This window comes from Notechis scutatus, chromosome 6 (genome assembly GCF_049901735.1).
Source record: "Notechis scutatus isolate UNSWTSFEM ecotype Mainland chromosome 6, rNotScu1.2, whole genome shotgun sequence".
Classification (NCBI taxonomy): Eukaryota; Metazoa; Chordata; class Lepidosauria; order Squamata; family Elapidae; genus Notechis; species Notechis scutatus.
In genome coordinates, this window is record NC_142014.1 from 7,025,887 (window position 1) to 7,041,685 (window position 15,799).

General features: G+C 42.7%; 2 protein-coding genes across 5 annotated transcripts in view; both read left to right on the plus strand.

Moving 5' to 3' along the window:
- LOC148130112 (uncharacterized) overlaps nucleotides 1–8,728 on the plus strand; it is a 9,621-nt gene extending 893 nt beyond the window's left edge. The window contains exons 1-2 of the mRNA XM_087969057.1: nucleotides 1–210; nucleotides 8,452–8,728. The exon at nucleotides 1–210 is cut by the window's left edge and continues 893 nt beyond it. Of these exons, the coding sequence (XP_087825183.1) occupies nucleotides 1–210; nucleotides 8,452–8,728 (487 nt within the window). The remainder of the gene's footprint in view (nucleotides 211–8,451) is intronic.
- FOXP2 (forkhead box P2) overlaps nucleotides 1–15,799 on the plus strand; it is a 658,430-nt gene that overhangs the window by 389,567 nt on the left and 253,064 nt on the right. The window lies entirely within an intron of this gene.

Below are 15,799 nucleotides of genomic sequence, written 5' to 3' on the forward strand. Positions count from 1 at the left end.
TAATGCAGTCAAATTCTCATCTAGAGCCATAGCATCTCACGTATCAGCATGGAGACTGCTATGGCTCAGGCATTGGCAGGCGGATACCAAGCATAAATGCAAGTTGGCATCAGCCCCAATATTGGGGGATAAATTATTTGGCAGTGTCTTGGAGCCCCTCCTTATAGAGAATAGAAACAAGAAAAAAGTGCTTCCCCCTCATTTTCGGAGGTCTGAAAACAGAACGCCCCAGTCTTTTCGAAGGGGTTCCTTTCGGCCCTACTATCAAGGCCCATACGTTCCCAGATCTCAGTGAACATCAGGCTACAGGCCCAGTTTTAGACAGGATAGGTCTGAATCTTCCGATAGAGGTCAGCGGGGAGGCCAAAACAGAAGAAACTCCAGAGGCACCGGAGGCTGATTTTTTCATCGCCCCAAGTGAGTCCTTGACAGCAGTTCCCATTGGAGGGCGGCTAAAATTGTTTGCTGATCAATGGGACAGCTCCACCTCTGATGCATGGGTCAAGGATACTATTAGGTTTGGTTTGGCACTAGAGTTTCAATCCTCCCCCCTGAACTTTTTCATTAGAAGCCCTAGGTCCACGGACCCCATTAAGAGGGCCTTGATGCAGGAGGCTATCAATCATCTTCTACATATTCAGGCCGTTAGGTCCCATCTGAACAGCGGGGTCAAGGCTGTTACTCTCTATTGTTTGTCGTCCCAAAGAGTTCAGGGGGCTGGAGGGTAATTCTGGACCTCAAACGTCTGAACAGATGATTGGTTTATCGAAAATTCAAGATGACTACTCTCCAGTCCATTCTGCTCAGCATCAGAGAGAATGATGTCCTGACCTCTATAGATCTGACAGAGGCTTTTCTACATATACCAATTAGACCTGCTCCCTAAAAATATCTTAGATTTTGCTATTGTGATCGGCACTACGAATATATCGCCCTAACATTCGGTCTGGCTTTGGCCCCTAGGACTTTTACCAAGGTCCTAGTGGCTTTGGCTGCCACACTCAGGATCAAATCTATTCGCTTACAATGTTATCTGGATGATATTTTAATTTTGTCATCTTCCAGACATCAAGCAAAATTGGATACTAAGATTACTCTGGAGACCCTTCAGGGTCATGGCTTTTCCATAAATTGGGATAAAAGCCATTTGATCCCCTCAACTAGGTTAGTTCATTTAGGGGCAGTGATTGATACCGTGGAGGGCAAGGTCTTTCTCAGGACAGGTTGAACAGTATCCAGTCTTTGGCCAGAGAGATCAGAGCCTTAAAGAGGGTTTTCTTGGCAGTGCTGTCTCAACTGTTAGGGAAACTGATTTCTTGTATTTCCATTTTGCCTTGGGCTCGATTCCATTCTAGAGAGCTGCAATGGTTCCTGCTACCTTTCCAACGATCTGGAAGAGCCACTTCCAACGTCCGGATAAAGGTACCGCACAATGTTCTCCGATCGCTCCTCTGGTGGTCGGAAAAAATGATAAGGGGTGTCCTTTCAAGGAACCTTGCAGGGCAACGATCACAACCGATGCCAGCCTGGTAGGATGGAGAGCTCACTTCCAATCCCACACTGCACAGGGAAGTTGGACTATTTCCGAACAATCACAAAGCATCAACCTGTTGGAACTGCGAGCAGTTCACCTGGCCTTACGCAGTTTTCTACCCCTTTTCCAATCACGCCACGTTCTGGTCTTGACAGACAATATCACAACCAAGGCCCACGTAAGCAGACAGGGGGGTACCCATTCCAAACTTCTGATGCTGGAGACGGCCAAGTTGTCCAAGTAGGCCGAGGCCAATCTGTTTTCGCTCAAGGCAGAACACATAGCAGGGGCCTTAAACACACAAGCGGACTGGCTCAGCAGGGCCACAATAGATCAGGCAGAGTGGCGCCTACACCCGTCTGTCTTCCAGGAAGCAGTGCAGAGGTTTGGGCAACCGGTGATCAATCTATTTGCCTCTCCTCTCAACGCCCAATTGCCCCAGTATATTTCAAGGTACCCGACTCAGGGGCCGGAGGCCGTCAACGCTCTGCGATGTCAGTGGCCTCCCGGACTTCTATATGCGTTTCCTCCATTCCCGATAATATCCAGGTTGATCCAGAAGTTATTGGAGGAACGAGTGGAATTGATATTGGTCACCCAGGCGAATGTGGTTCGCAGACTTACAGGACCTGTCGAGAGAACAACCTTGGAAAATTCCACCGTCGAAGGTTTCCCTCTCCCAAGGGCCGATACTTCACCCGAACCCACAATGGCTCAGTCTAGCTGTATGGAGGTTGAGCGGAGCTGTTTAAGGACCCAACAGATTTCAGAGGATGCTATTGCCACCATTCAAGCATCCAGACGGTCCTCAACAAATCGTATATATGAGGCCACGTGATCTGCTTTCTGTCGCTGGTGCCAGGGGTCTAAGATCGACCCAACTGCCCCATCAATAGGACAATTATTGGACTTTTTACAGGAGGGGTTCACCAAGGGCAGACAGGTGGCGGCTTTAGCCTTGGTGATAGCCTGGGGTGACCTCCGTTCCATAGTGCACCATCCACATGTCCGCAGCTTTCTTAAGGGTGCTGCAAACTTACGACCTCCTGTAATTCACCGCTATCCCACCTGGGACCTCAACAAGGTGTTAACCGTACTTACAACTGGCCCGTTTGAGCCTTTAAGAACCGCTAGTCTTAAATTCCTGACATATAAGGTGGCCTTCCTAATTGCAATCACATCAGCAAGGAGGATTTCCGAATTGGCGGCATTGTCAATGAAAAAGGACCTGTGCGTGTTTCATGCGGACAGAGTGATTCTCCGATTGGATCCATCGTTCACTCCTAAAGTAAATTCAGCCTTCCACAGAGCGCAGGAGTTGGTGCTTCCAAATTTTTGTCCAAAACCATCTCATAGACTGGAGCATTAATGGCATCGACTTGACGTTCGAAAGGTCTTAAGCATCTATCCAGACCGCATGGTGGCATTTCAAAAATCTGAGGCTCTATTCCTATCCTTCAACCCATCCACTTTAGGGCAAAAGGTGTCGACGATCATTGGTAGATGGTTGAGAGCCACCATAGCTAAAAGTTACGAATGCCAGTCCATCTCAGTTCCTAAGGGCATTACAGCCCACTCAACAAGGAGTGCAGCAACATCAGCAGCATGGGCCACACGGGCTTCCATAGATGAAATTTGCAGAGCGGCAACTTGGGCTTTGCCATCGCCCTTTGTCAGAAATTTTAAAATTGATGTCTACGCCTCAGCGGACGCTTCACTTGGCAGAAGAGTCCTGCAGAGGGTCCACAGAGTTTAGGAGTGGATTTCGATCCAGACGGAGTCCCTCCCTAAGGACAGGCCAAGCTTTGGTTTGTCCCACTTCTGGATGCTCTGAACAGCTCATGGGAGAAAGGGCGTTGGTACTTACCTGATACACCCGTTCTCTGTGAGCTGTGAAGAGCATCCATACCCACCCATTTCTTTCCATCTGGGGGGTTCCGTTCCAGTCAGGGATCCAGATTAGGTGATGCGTTCCAGACTTTGGCACTCAGTCTTCGCAAAACTGGGGGACGCTGAGGAGGTGTCCCATGGAGGAGGAGGAGCGTCCCGGAGTTTTAAGCCCAGCCTTTCTAGAAGAGACTGAAGCACCTCCCACTTCTGGATGCTCTTCACAGCTCACAGAGAGCGGGCGTATCAGGTAAGTACCAACGCCCTTTTCCTATAACAGCCCTTCAAATATGGAGAGTCTTTATTTGAGAACTAGGAAACTTAGAGAATGACATAAATATTGAGGGAATTACTTATTTCTCTCACTGTTTATGTCCTTTAAATCTTCATAAGGAAGAAAAGACTCCTGACTCTTTTTAATCCAGCCTGTATAGAGGAAAAATTAGAAGAAAAGTTGGAGTTTGATTTCATTTATAGAAATGCTGACTAAATATACTAGTGAATTTTATGAGTGAGCACCTGCCTGAGCTATTTTGAAAAATAATAGTTAGATTAGATTAACAGAATTGGAAGAAACCTTGTAGGTCATCTAGTCCAACCCACCACCCAAGCAGGAGACCCTACACCATTTCTGACAAATAGCAGTCCAATCTCTTCTTGAAAGTCTCAAGTGATGAAGCACCCAAAACTTCTGAAGGCAAGCTGTTCCTTTGGTTGATTGTTCTCACTGTCAGAAAGTTTCTCCTTAATTCTAGGTTAAATCTCTCATTGTTCAGTTTCCATCCATTATTCCTTGTCTAGCCTTCAGGTGCCTTGGAAAATAGCTTGTCCCCTTTCTCTCTGTGGCAGCCCCTCAAATATTGGAACATTGCTATCATGTCTCCCCTGGTTCTCTTCACTAGACTAGCCATGCCCGGTTCCTGCAATCATTCATCGTATGTTTTAGTCTCCAGTCCCCTAATCATCCTGGTTGCTCTTCTCTGCACACTTTCTAGAGTTTCAACATCTTTTTTACAGTGTGGTGACCAAAACTGGATTCAGTACTCTAGGTGTGGTCTTACTAAGCCTTTATAGAGTAGTATTAGAACCTCACTTGATCTCGATTGTATCCCTCTGTTAATGCAACTTAGGATTGCATTGGCTTTTTTTAGTTGCTTGTGGTCAAAGGGCAGTAAATTAGTTTGGCAAAGAGATACTATGGGCATTATCTCATTTGGTTTTTTTGAGTCAAATGATTGGTATTGACATCAAATAAATAACTCATATTTGTATTCAGCACTGGATAAAAGTTGTTTAAGATAGTGGCTTGCTCCTTAGTCTTTTAAGTACCATATGTTATTTCCAATGACAATTTATTTCTTCAGTAAAGGAACGTAGATATTCACGTACACTTATGAATCAAGTCATACAATTTTCTACTTGAATTTGCTTCTGGGTTGTAATATTATAATATGCAGAATGCACTATGAATTCAGAACCTCTACTAGATATCTCAAATCTAGAAAATGCTTTGTAAAATCCAGTGGCAAAAATATTATTCTTATAATGTACAGTGAAGAGTGACTGCATTTAACATATTCATATAGAATTTCATAATGAGTAGTGCAATATATTAAATACTTAGACCAAAACTGTTTGTCAGAATGTCAGAAAGTCTTATTGAACGTCAAGGACAAGTTGTCCTTTACTTCAATACCAACTGCAAGTGGTTGCTGAATGAATGATCATAACTCAAATTTTGCCTATATTATAAAAATATCATTGAATGATCTTTATGTCACTTCAACAAGTACCATTCATAATTCCATTGATATTAGTTCAGGTTGCATATATAGGTAATCCTTGACTTAACAACCACAATTGAGCCCAAATTTTCTATTGTTAAGCAAGACAGTTGCTGAGTTTTGCCCCATTTTATGATTTTTCTTGCCAAGTTGTTAAGTGAATTACTGCAATTGTTAGTAACACAGTTGTAAAGTGAATCTGACTTCCCTGTTGACCTTGCTTGTCAGAAGTTTGCAAAATTTGAGCACATGACCCTGGGACACTACAACCATCATAAATACAAACCAGTTGTCCAGTATCTGAATTGTGATTATCTGGCCCATGGGAATGCTGCAATGGTTGTAATTGTGACAAATGGTCATAAGTTATTTTTTTCAGTGCCACTGTAACTTTGAACAGTCCCTAAATGAATGGTTGTAAGTCAAGGACTACCTTTACATATAAGAATTACTGGACAAAATGGCTTTAAATGAAACAAGGAAAGATGTTAGCACTAGGATTCCTAGGACATAAATCTATGGAAGCCTCATGAAGCAACATTGTTCCAGCAAGTCTCAAAGTCGAACTTTTATGCTTAGGATTAGAAACTGGTGATCCTACCTGGACATCTGGTTTAACTGACTCCTTGAGAGAAATTTGCACAAATACTATATAAATGTAAGTGACCGTCAGTACTTACTATATAAGTACATGAATATTAACTTTATTTTCTTAGTAATAATATATATTATGAACCTCTCAAAAATTAGAACATGCAAGGGAAAATACATCAAATAATTGCTTGTGTGTGTTTGTGTATGCCCAACTTTAGACTTACAATTTTCCAAATTTAATTAATTTGTAGAACAGATGAGTGCTCTGTGGACGTAAAAACTTGGTACACATAACATGATCTACCTTAGAGTGGCTAATTTATAAATAGCTCTTAATACATTTTTGTGCTTCTGCTGAGATAACTGAAGTTGCAGGATAATAAGTTTAAATATTACTTTTTTCTTTTAAAATTAGACTCTCACTTTCATGCTACCTGCCTCATTCAAATTTCTAAAAAAGTGTTGATTTTGGTTTGAAGCTGAGGTGTACTCTATTCAAGCATTATGTGTATTCTTTATGTCTGTATTTAATTATTTGATAACGTTGGTCCTTTGAGTTTTCAGATTTGCAGTTGATTCATATGAGGCATTTGTTGCAAAACACATAAGATTGCTATGTTAATGTGTAGTATATGCTATCACAAAATATTACTTACGTGCATCTAACTGGCTAAACAGTTTAAAATATCATTTAGAATAATATTATGTTGATAGCAAAAGGAGAACCAACAAATCAAACTGCAAATAAGATTTGAATATTGAATAAATATCCAGCTTCAGTCTGTATTACAGATTGCGGGCCAAAAAAGCCCCAAAATGAGCTGGAAAATGGCCCAAAAACAGGCTGAAAAGGGCCCAAAAACAGGCCTAAAAAGGCCCCAAAAGGCCCCAAAATGACCCAAAATTAACCCCTTAGAGGAAGAAGACATATGGAAACATGTCACTCATAGAAAAAAAAACATAAATTTAGTACAAAACACCTGTCCAAACTAACCCACTCTGATGCACTCCACTGATACTAAGTAATCAATTTCTTGGACTTTCCCTTATAAGAAAACATATAGACACATAGAAAAGAAGCATCATCAAATGTCTCTAAAAAAGTAGCACCATCAAATACTTCTGTGATAGATAGAAAAGTACCCCAAACCTCCCTGGTAAAAAAAAAGGCAAGTGTTAGTGATAGGAGATTCAGTTCTCAAGGGAACAAAACCAGCCATCTGTAGACCAAGCAGTCAATCCAGAGATGTATGTGGTCTCCCTGGAGCTAAAATCAAAGATGTGGCTGGGAACCTAACCAAAATAATAAAACACACAAATTATACCCTTTTCTACTATTACATTTAGGGATGAATAATAAAAAAGGATTTGAAAACTATATTGAATGATTACGAGCAGCTAGGCAAGAAAGTCAAGGACTTAGGTGCAGAAGTAGTTTTTTCATATGTACTGCCAGCAAAAGGACAACATTCAGTAAGAGAACAAAGAATTCTAGAAGTGAACCACTGGCTAAAGGGCTGGTGTCACCCAAAAACTTTCTGGACCATGGTCTGTACTATCTCCATGATGGGCTTTTGGCAAGGGATGGGCTGCACCTAACAAAGACTGGGAAGAATGTTTTTGGAAAACGATTGGCTCAACTTATCAGGAGGGCTTTAAACTCAAATTGAGGGGGGAGGGTGACCAATCTTTAGGATATCCAGGACCTAATTCAAAGCAAAAACCCCTAGAAAGCAAGTCAAATAATGAAGTAAGGAGGGGTGGGAAGGAAGACAAATTCTCCTCAATGCTGCTGCGAGAGCCCAGGATGGGTAGACTCCTCCTGATGACATTATCAAGCTGAGTCTGTCTTGTATAAAAGGAGCAGCCTGTGGGAGTCTCCCCAGCTTTGACTCAGCTTATTTCGATGACAATTGAGCTGGTGTCTCTGAAAGCAGTTTTAGTCAGCAGCAAAGTCGGATCAGCGATCTTAGATCATTGGCACAGCTCCCGGGGACCCGGTGCAGCTGTGCCTTCAGGACAGCGGGGCTCCACTCTCCTGCAATGCTGAGGACTCGACATTTCCAATCCAAGGGAGACAACAACCACCCAGCAGACAACAACCTGCGTGTAAACGGCCCTTTCGTGGGGGAGGGGGTCGCTCCTTCCATCGCTCTAAGTAATTCTTTGTTCCCTCCCATTGGAGGTCGTTTGGCCTCCTTCGCTTCCAGATGGGAGCAATCAACAATGGACGCTTGGGTACTCAATACAGTTAGGTCGGGGTTACAACTAAAATTTCTATCGTCACCCCCAGAAAATTTTGTGTCCTGTCCTGTTTCATGGGACAGTTCATGAAGGGCCCTTATGGAATCGGTCATTCAACACCTGGTTGACACAAGGGCCATTCAACCAGTCCCTGAACTCCAACAGGGATGTGGCTTTTATTCTCGGCTTCTCGTGGTCCCTAAGGCCTCAGGGCAGTGGCGAGCCATTCTCAACCTAAAATTTCTGAATGAGTTTATCCCATACAGGCGCTTTAAAATGCAGACTCTGCATTCTATTCTAGAGAGCGTTCAGGAGGGAGATCTCCTCTCTTCCATTGATCTTACAGAGGCCTACCTTCACATTCCCATCTGGCCTCATCATCGCCGTTTTCTCCCTTTCTGTTACCAGAATTCTCACTACCAATATCGAGCCCTTTGGGCTCTCGTTGGCTCCAAGGGTCGTGGCCCAGGAGACCCTGGTTTGCAGACCTGGTGAACCTGTCAATAGCCATTCCCTGGAGGATCCCAGACCACAAGATTTCCCTTCATCAGGGAGCCCTGCTCCACCCGGATCCCCAGTGGTTCAAAATGACCGTGTGGCGATTGAGTGGCAACTCAGGAAACTGAGGCTAATCTTCCAGAGAGGGTCATCCTTACTATCCAGGCATCTCGTAAACCATCTATGACCCGCATCTACGATGCCACCTGGAGGGTTTTTGGTCATTGGTGTCAAAAAGAGGGTCTCACTCCAACATTGGCTGAGGTAGCCGAGGTCCTCCATTTCTTTCAAGATGGCCTAGAGAAGGGTCTCGCACCTAACATCTTACGTCGTCAGGTAGCGGCTCTTTCCTCAGTCCTTTCCTGGGACTCATTTCCTTCCTCGTCTCACCACCCTTTGGTACAGAGATTTCTAAAAGGGGCTTCCAACCTCCACCCTCCTGTTGTACACATGTTTCCATCCTGGGACCTTCACAAGGTGCTCCAGGCTCTAACAGAACCTCCCTTCGAACCCCTCAGAAAGGTGTCCCTTCAATTCTTAACCCTGAAGGTGGTTTTCTTAGTAGCTATCACATCAGCTAGAAGGGTGTCGGAGTTGGCTGCTCTCTCAATAAGGCAGGACCTCTGCACCTTTCATGACAACAGAGTTGTTCTCTATCTACATCCTACCTTTGTACCTAAGATTAATACCTTTGTCCACAGATCCCAGGACATTGCGTTACCTGATTTCTGTCCCCTTCTGCACCACGACCTAGAATGCAAGTGGCACACCCTAGACATTAGAAGGGCGCTTAGAATTTACCACAAACGCACTTTGATGTTTAGAAAGACAGAGGCTTTGTTTGTTCCTTTCCCCTTCCCACTGGGGAAACAAGGCCTCACCTCCCACCTTAAGTAGGTGGATCAGGGCGTGCATCGCACAGACCTACAAAGCCAGAGCCCTGCCGGTGCCCCAGGGCCTAACTCCACTAGAAGTGCCGCAACTTCAGCTGCCTGGGACACCGCCTGGACTCCTATGCCTCAATGAGTGCGTCTTTCGGGAGACGGGTGCTTCAGTGAGTGGTTCCAACTTCGGAGTGATTAACCGGATGAGGACCCTCCTGAGGACATGCAGGCTTTGGTATGTCCCATGCTGGGGTCTCGCAGCAGCATGGAGGAGAATAGGCGTTGGTAAATTTACCTGAGAACACCCTTTCTATCTATGCTGCTAGAGAGCCCAGCCCCTCCCTTGTTTCGTCCGGACTATGGTAAGATATGTTATTGTTCAAGATTCTGTTCGGCTTTCAGAGACACTCACTAAAGTCTGTGAAGTACCTTCGCCAAAGCTGGGGAGACTCCCACAGGCTGCTCCTTTTATACAAGACAGACCCAGCTTGATGATGTCATCAGGAGAAGTCTAACTCATCCTGGGCTCTCTAGCAGCATAGATAGAAAGGGCATTCTCAGGTAAATTTACCAACGCCCACTCAAACACCAAATAGGAGACATAGGAAGCATACCCAGGGTCAGATATAATGATATCAAGTCCCTATATAAAAATGCACAAAGTCTGGGGAACAAACAACTATTAATACATGAAGGTAGATATAATATAGTTGGAATAACAGAAACTTAATGGGATAAAACCCATGACTGGAACTTACTGATAGAAGGATACAAATTGTTCAAAAATCCCAGACCCCATAAAAGAGGAGGAGGAGTTGCACTGAATGTAAAGTACCACCATATTTCTACAGAAATGCATGAAATCAAAGTCAAAAACCTCATAGAATGCATATGCATAAAAGAAAAAAAGAATGACATAGCCATGGGTGTATACTATAGGCCATCCAATCAAGCAAAAAAATAGGTGTCCTTTTTGCTAACCAATTAATAAATATATGTAGGAAACACACTACAGCAGTAATGGGGGACTTCAATTACCCTGACATCAATTGGAGGCCTAATTCTGCACCAAGTGAGAAATCAAATCAAACCTAGCTGACAACTTTGTTGTCCAAAAAGTAGAAGAGTGAACTAGAGGGACAGCCATATTGGGCTTAATTCTTACAAACAGAGAAGAAGTGATAGAGGGAATTGAAGCTGCAGGAACCTTGGGTGAGAGTAACCACGTTATGGTGGTTTGACATTGAAATGAGACACAGGGAACTGTCTCTGAGAAAAATGCCAACCCTGAGAGAACTCAGGTAGCAGTATTTATTGAGAAAAAACACAAGCAAAATATACAGTATGCATATTCAGAAAACAATGACCTCAACAGGAGATTACTTCACCAGCATGAGAACACACAATCTTGGAAAGTCCCAGATGTTACCTTGCTAGGGTGAGATCATACAGCCACGGAAAGTCTCATGGGAAAGTTTGGAAAGTCCCATGAGAAAGCACACAACTGTGTATCTTGTACCTTGAACTTTCACCCATTTTCCTATTCCTTCTAAACTGGCAGAATCAAAACAGAATGAGGCACTCTGAGCAAAGATACTCCTACCCCCACCAAGAATGCCCACATCTCCTAGACTTACTGCTAGTTATACAAAGGCCTTACAGAAAATGATAAAATGATCAATAAAATATATTACCACATTCCCTCCTTTTTTATTTATTCAAAGATAGGGGTGTTTTAGTGGCATAGTACACAGTTCCCTCATGACCTGATCCCTCACGCCGGAAGACTGAGGTACACATTTGTAATAGATTAGGAATACATTGAATAAAACAACATAATAAGATACATATAGCAATAATCATAACAACCCTTGCAATAAGGAGCGAAACCATGATCCATCAGGAAGCCAGGACCACAGACTGTCCCAGAATGATGCATTAAACCCATCAGCTCCAGATTGATGCTGAGCAATACGATCTTCCATGTCCTGAACAGTCTTTGTAATGTTTGGCTCATAATTATGTATAAAAATACAACAATGCGAATGAATTAAAGCACAAACTCCTCCTTGAGCAGCTAACATAATATCTAAAGCATATCGATTTTGCAAAGTAACTGTACGAATTTCAGACATTTCTACATTAATCATCTTAATATTCTTTATAGTATCATTAAACATAGCAACAGTAAAATTATTTAAAATATGAATATCCCTATAGTTCATAGCAATTCCCAAAGGTGGGATAAGACCTCGAGAAATTTGTGTCCATAGATTACCTCCCATGGTTAGACCCGAATCCAATTCCCGACGATTTCGGATCCGAACCTCAGGAGGTAATGTATCTAACTTATAGATAACCGGAATGACAAACCCCAAAGTACATGTCCCTGACCAATTTGCAGGGATTTGTCGATATGCCCACAGTCCACATAAAACCAAAACCCTTCCAGCTGTACATAACCTTGTTGACTTGCCGCTTGCATCAGCTGTTTCATGTCTAGATATTGATACTAGCCAAATGCGTCAGACTCATTTTTCCCATTTACCCAAGTTATGTTGTTCTCTGAACCATTTGTCCATTTAATAGTGTAATTGCAGACACTATGATTCCCAAGAATTGTGAGTTTGTAATGTTTTGGAAACATAAATGTGCTGGAGACTGCAGTGCAGTCTTCACCTTGACTGTGAAGTTCATGGCATATGAAATGTTATGCTTTCCGGTCTGCAAAGTAGACCGATTAAATGGAACTCCATGTAGAGTCAGTCCTTCTCCCACTCTCCCAGGAAGGTGCATACACAACCAACAATTGGTGATGTTCAAGTTTTTGGCAGTTGTGCGCAAATCTTTAATGTAATTATTATCGGTCCACAAATCATCGCCCAAATCTCCGGCACGCTGAACATGCTGTCGCTGCTCTCTCCGCACCCGAGCAGCCCAGGACAGATTAGGCAGAATCAACAGGATCAGGAACCACAGATGCACCATCCTGCTCCTCCGAAACTTCCTTCACAGGTGCCTGCGAATGATCAGGCCGAACACACCGACCAGGAACCCAACGAATTTGACCAAGATGTTCAACTGCTGCATAACCACGTCCCCACGTTATCAGCTCAGCAGGAACCCATGCCGGATCCGGAAGGAACCGCACCAACACCCGAGGCCTCACCGCATCTGTAGAAGGAGAAGAAAAATGCCTGCTGGCCGCGCCTGCAGGGGGTTACCAGACAAATTTAAAAATTTAAAGTATATAAAGCTAGATTTAATTGATCTTGAATCGCGGAAGCCCCAGGAGCTTCCCTCCTTTTTATTTAATTTAGTCAACATGGTCTTGAGCGTGGCATGTGAGCAACAAAACACACATTCACACGCTGCTCCAAACATCCTTGTAAAAGCAAAAGCAATCTTAAAATATCAGGTGATATTCCAGGAGACAAATAAGAACCTGCTACAAAGGGTAACAAATTATACACATACAATGAATCCACTATTAAATTAAAATCCTGATTGTGAAAATTTTGAAAAGCTAAAACTACAGCAGCAAGTTCTGCCTGCTGGGCAGACTTCTGCTCTGAAGTCACTTTTGTATGCCAAATTCCAGATTTATCTTTCCAAACACAAGCACCAAAAACTTTCCCTCCATCAGTAAAAACTGTAGGAGCATCTGATATGCCCAATGGTATCCTTTCTTACATTTTGGGCACACTGATTTAGGACGAACACCCTGTCCCATTGATCTCTTATTTTGCTGACTTTGACCTCCTCCAGGAGCCCGACATTGCGCTTTAAAATGTCCAGGCTTCCCACAATTGAAACAATTCCCCTTTTGAGCATGTCCTGTTTGTAAAGCCAGAGCTAAAGTTTCCATGTTAAAAGACTGACTCCCTACCTTTCTACATGCATTAATCAAATCCGCGATTTCTCGCTCCCCACTTGCTACCAGTGGATTTAAAATCTTTTTGCAATCTGTGTTAGCTTGTTCTACTGCTAACTTAAAAAGCAACTCTTTCTGGGCGAATTGATTATCAATTTGTCTTTCAATAGCCAATTTCAGTCTGCTAATGAAATTTTCATAGGGTTCATTGTTCCCTTGTTTGATGTTAGTAAAGGTCTTTCACCACCTTCGCCGTCAGGGAGAGACCCTATGGCTTGAAAAATTATTTGTGGGAGAAGAATGAACCCTTCCTCAGGCATACCATCTCTCTGTTGTTCCACTGTTGTAAAATTACCAGCTCCGTAAAGCTGATCTGGGGTAACATTTGCTGTTCCCCTCTGGACTGCCAGCTGTCTCCATTTCTGATCTAACACCAAATATTGAGCTGGAGTTAAAATCATATTCAACAGAGCTTTCCAGTCAGCCGGAATCATTTTATTTCCATAACCAACTGCTTCTAACAATGCCTGAGTATATGGCGTTCTAACACCATATTCTTTTGCTGCTTGCTTAACTTCCCTCAAAATTCTGAGCTGTAAAGGCTTCCACTCCCGCCGCGGATTTAATGCAGCATCCATGACAATTTCTACTGGATTAAGTTGAACTTCTACTCCAAACTCCACCAAATCATCTCCTGATAATTCCCCTCTATTCTTTGCTTCTTGAATAGCTGCAGTAACTGCATCCACCTGAACCCTTAAAGGTAAACTCTTATCCTCTGACAAAGTATTTCTAGCGCCGGACAGTTCCCCAGATTTATCTGGAGGTGCCGTCGGCGGCAACAAACGTACCGCATGGTAAAGCGGCAAACCTTCTTCGGGGGTGATAGGAGCGGTTGTTCATAAGTAGCTAATGCATCCATAATCACTCTCCAGGTTAACAAAATTGAAGAAGGGGCACGGGGTTCTCGTGCAAAAATTTCCCTATCTTTTCCAGGACTCTACTTTAATACTACCTCCCTCCGGATATGACTTAATATTTTTCCAAACATACTGTAGTAAGTCCTCAATTTCTTTCTTTCCTACAGCACAACCCCTACTGCCAATTCCAAATCCAAAACTATTCCCAATGATCCCTCTCAATTCCCTGATGTGCTCTTTCTGAGCCTTCGAGAGATCTCCCCCATACTCACGAAAAGAATCTATCTTCGTCCAGCGAAGAAGATGAGGGCCCAGTCGACGTCCGCGACGATGAGTATAGGATGCGGGAAACGTATAGCTTTCCAAGCTATCACGTCGGGGGTCACCATTTATGGTGGTTTGACATTGAAATGAGACACAGGGAACTGTCTCTGAGAAAATGCCAACCCTGAGAGAACTCAGGTAGCAGTATTTATTGAGAAAAACACAAGCAAAATATACAGTATGCATATTCAGAAAACAATGACCTCAACAGGAGATTACTTCACCTGCATGAGAACACACAATCTTGGAAAGTCCCAGATGTTACCTTGCTAGGGTGAGATCATACAGCCACGGAAAGTCTCATGGGAAAGTTTGGAAAGTCCCATGAGAAAGCACAACTGTGTATCTTGTACCTTGAACTTTCACCCATTTTCCTATTCCTTCTAAACTGGCAGAATCAAAACAGAATGAGGCACTCTGAGCAAAGATACTCCTACCCCCACCAAGAATGCCCACATCTCCTAGACTTACTGCTAGTTATACAAAGGCCTTACAGAAAATGATAAAATGATCAATAAAATATATTACCACACACGTCATACTAGAATTCAACATAATGCAAACACAAGCAATAGAACATAATGATACCAGAATCTTAGATTTTAAAAGAGCCGATTTTAAGAAACTCAGAGAGAACTTGGTAAAGATTCCTTGGATGAAAATCCTAAAGGGGAAAACAACTCAAGAATCTTGGGAAACTCTGAAAAATATGATCATAAAAGCCCATACCAGCACAATACCACTGAGAAAGAAAAACAAGAAACCCAAGAAGAAACCAGCACGGTTGTACAAAGATCTCTCTGACAAATTGAAAGACAAAAAGGACAAGTACCAAAAATGGAAAGAGGGACACAATTAAGGCAGAATATCAGCAGATAGCCAGAATCTGCAAAGACGGAAGTCAGGAAAGCAAAGGCTCAATTAACAAAGACTTGCAACAACAGTCAAAGATAATTAAAAAAAATTCTTCCAACATATAAATAACAAAAAATAAATAAAAATCAAGGAAACAGTCCACTAAAGAGAGAAGACGGCAAGGAAATAATAGGCAGCAGACAGAAAGCAGAGCTGCTTAACTCATTCTTTGCATTGGTCTTCACACAAAAGGAAACCTACCAAAACCTACCAACCCACCAAAAACAAAGCTGTAAAAATAGACTAGCAATAAAAGTAATAATAATAATAATAATAATAATAATAATAATAATAATAATAATAATAATAATAATAATAATAATAATAATAACAATAACAAT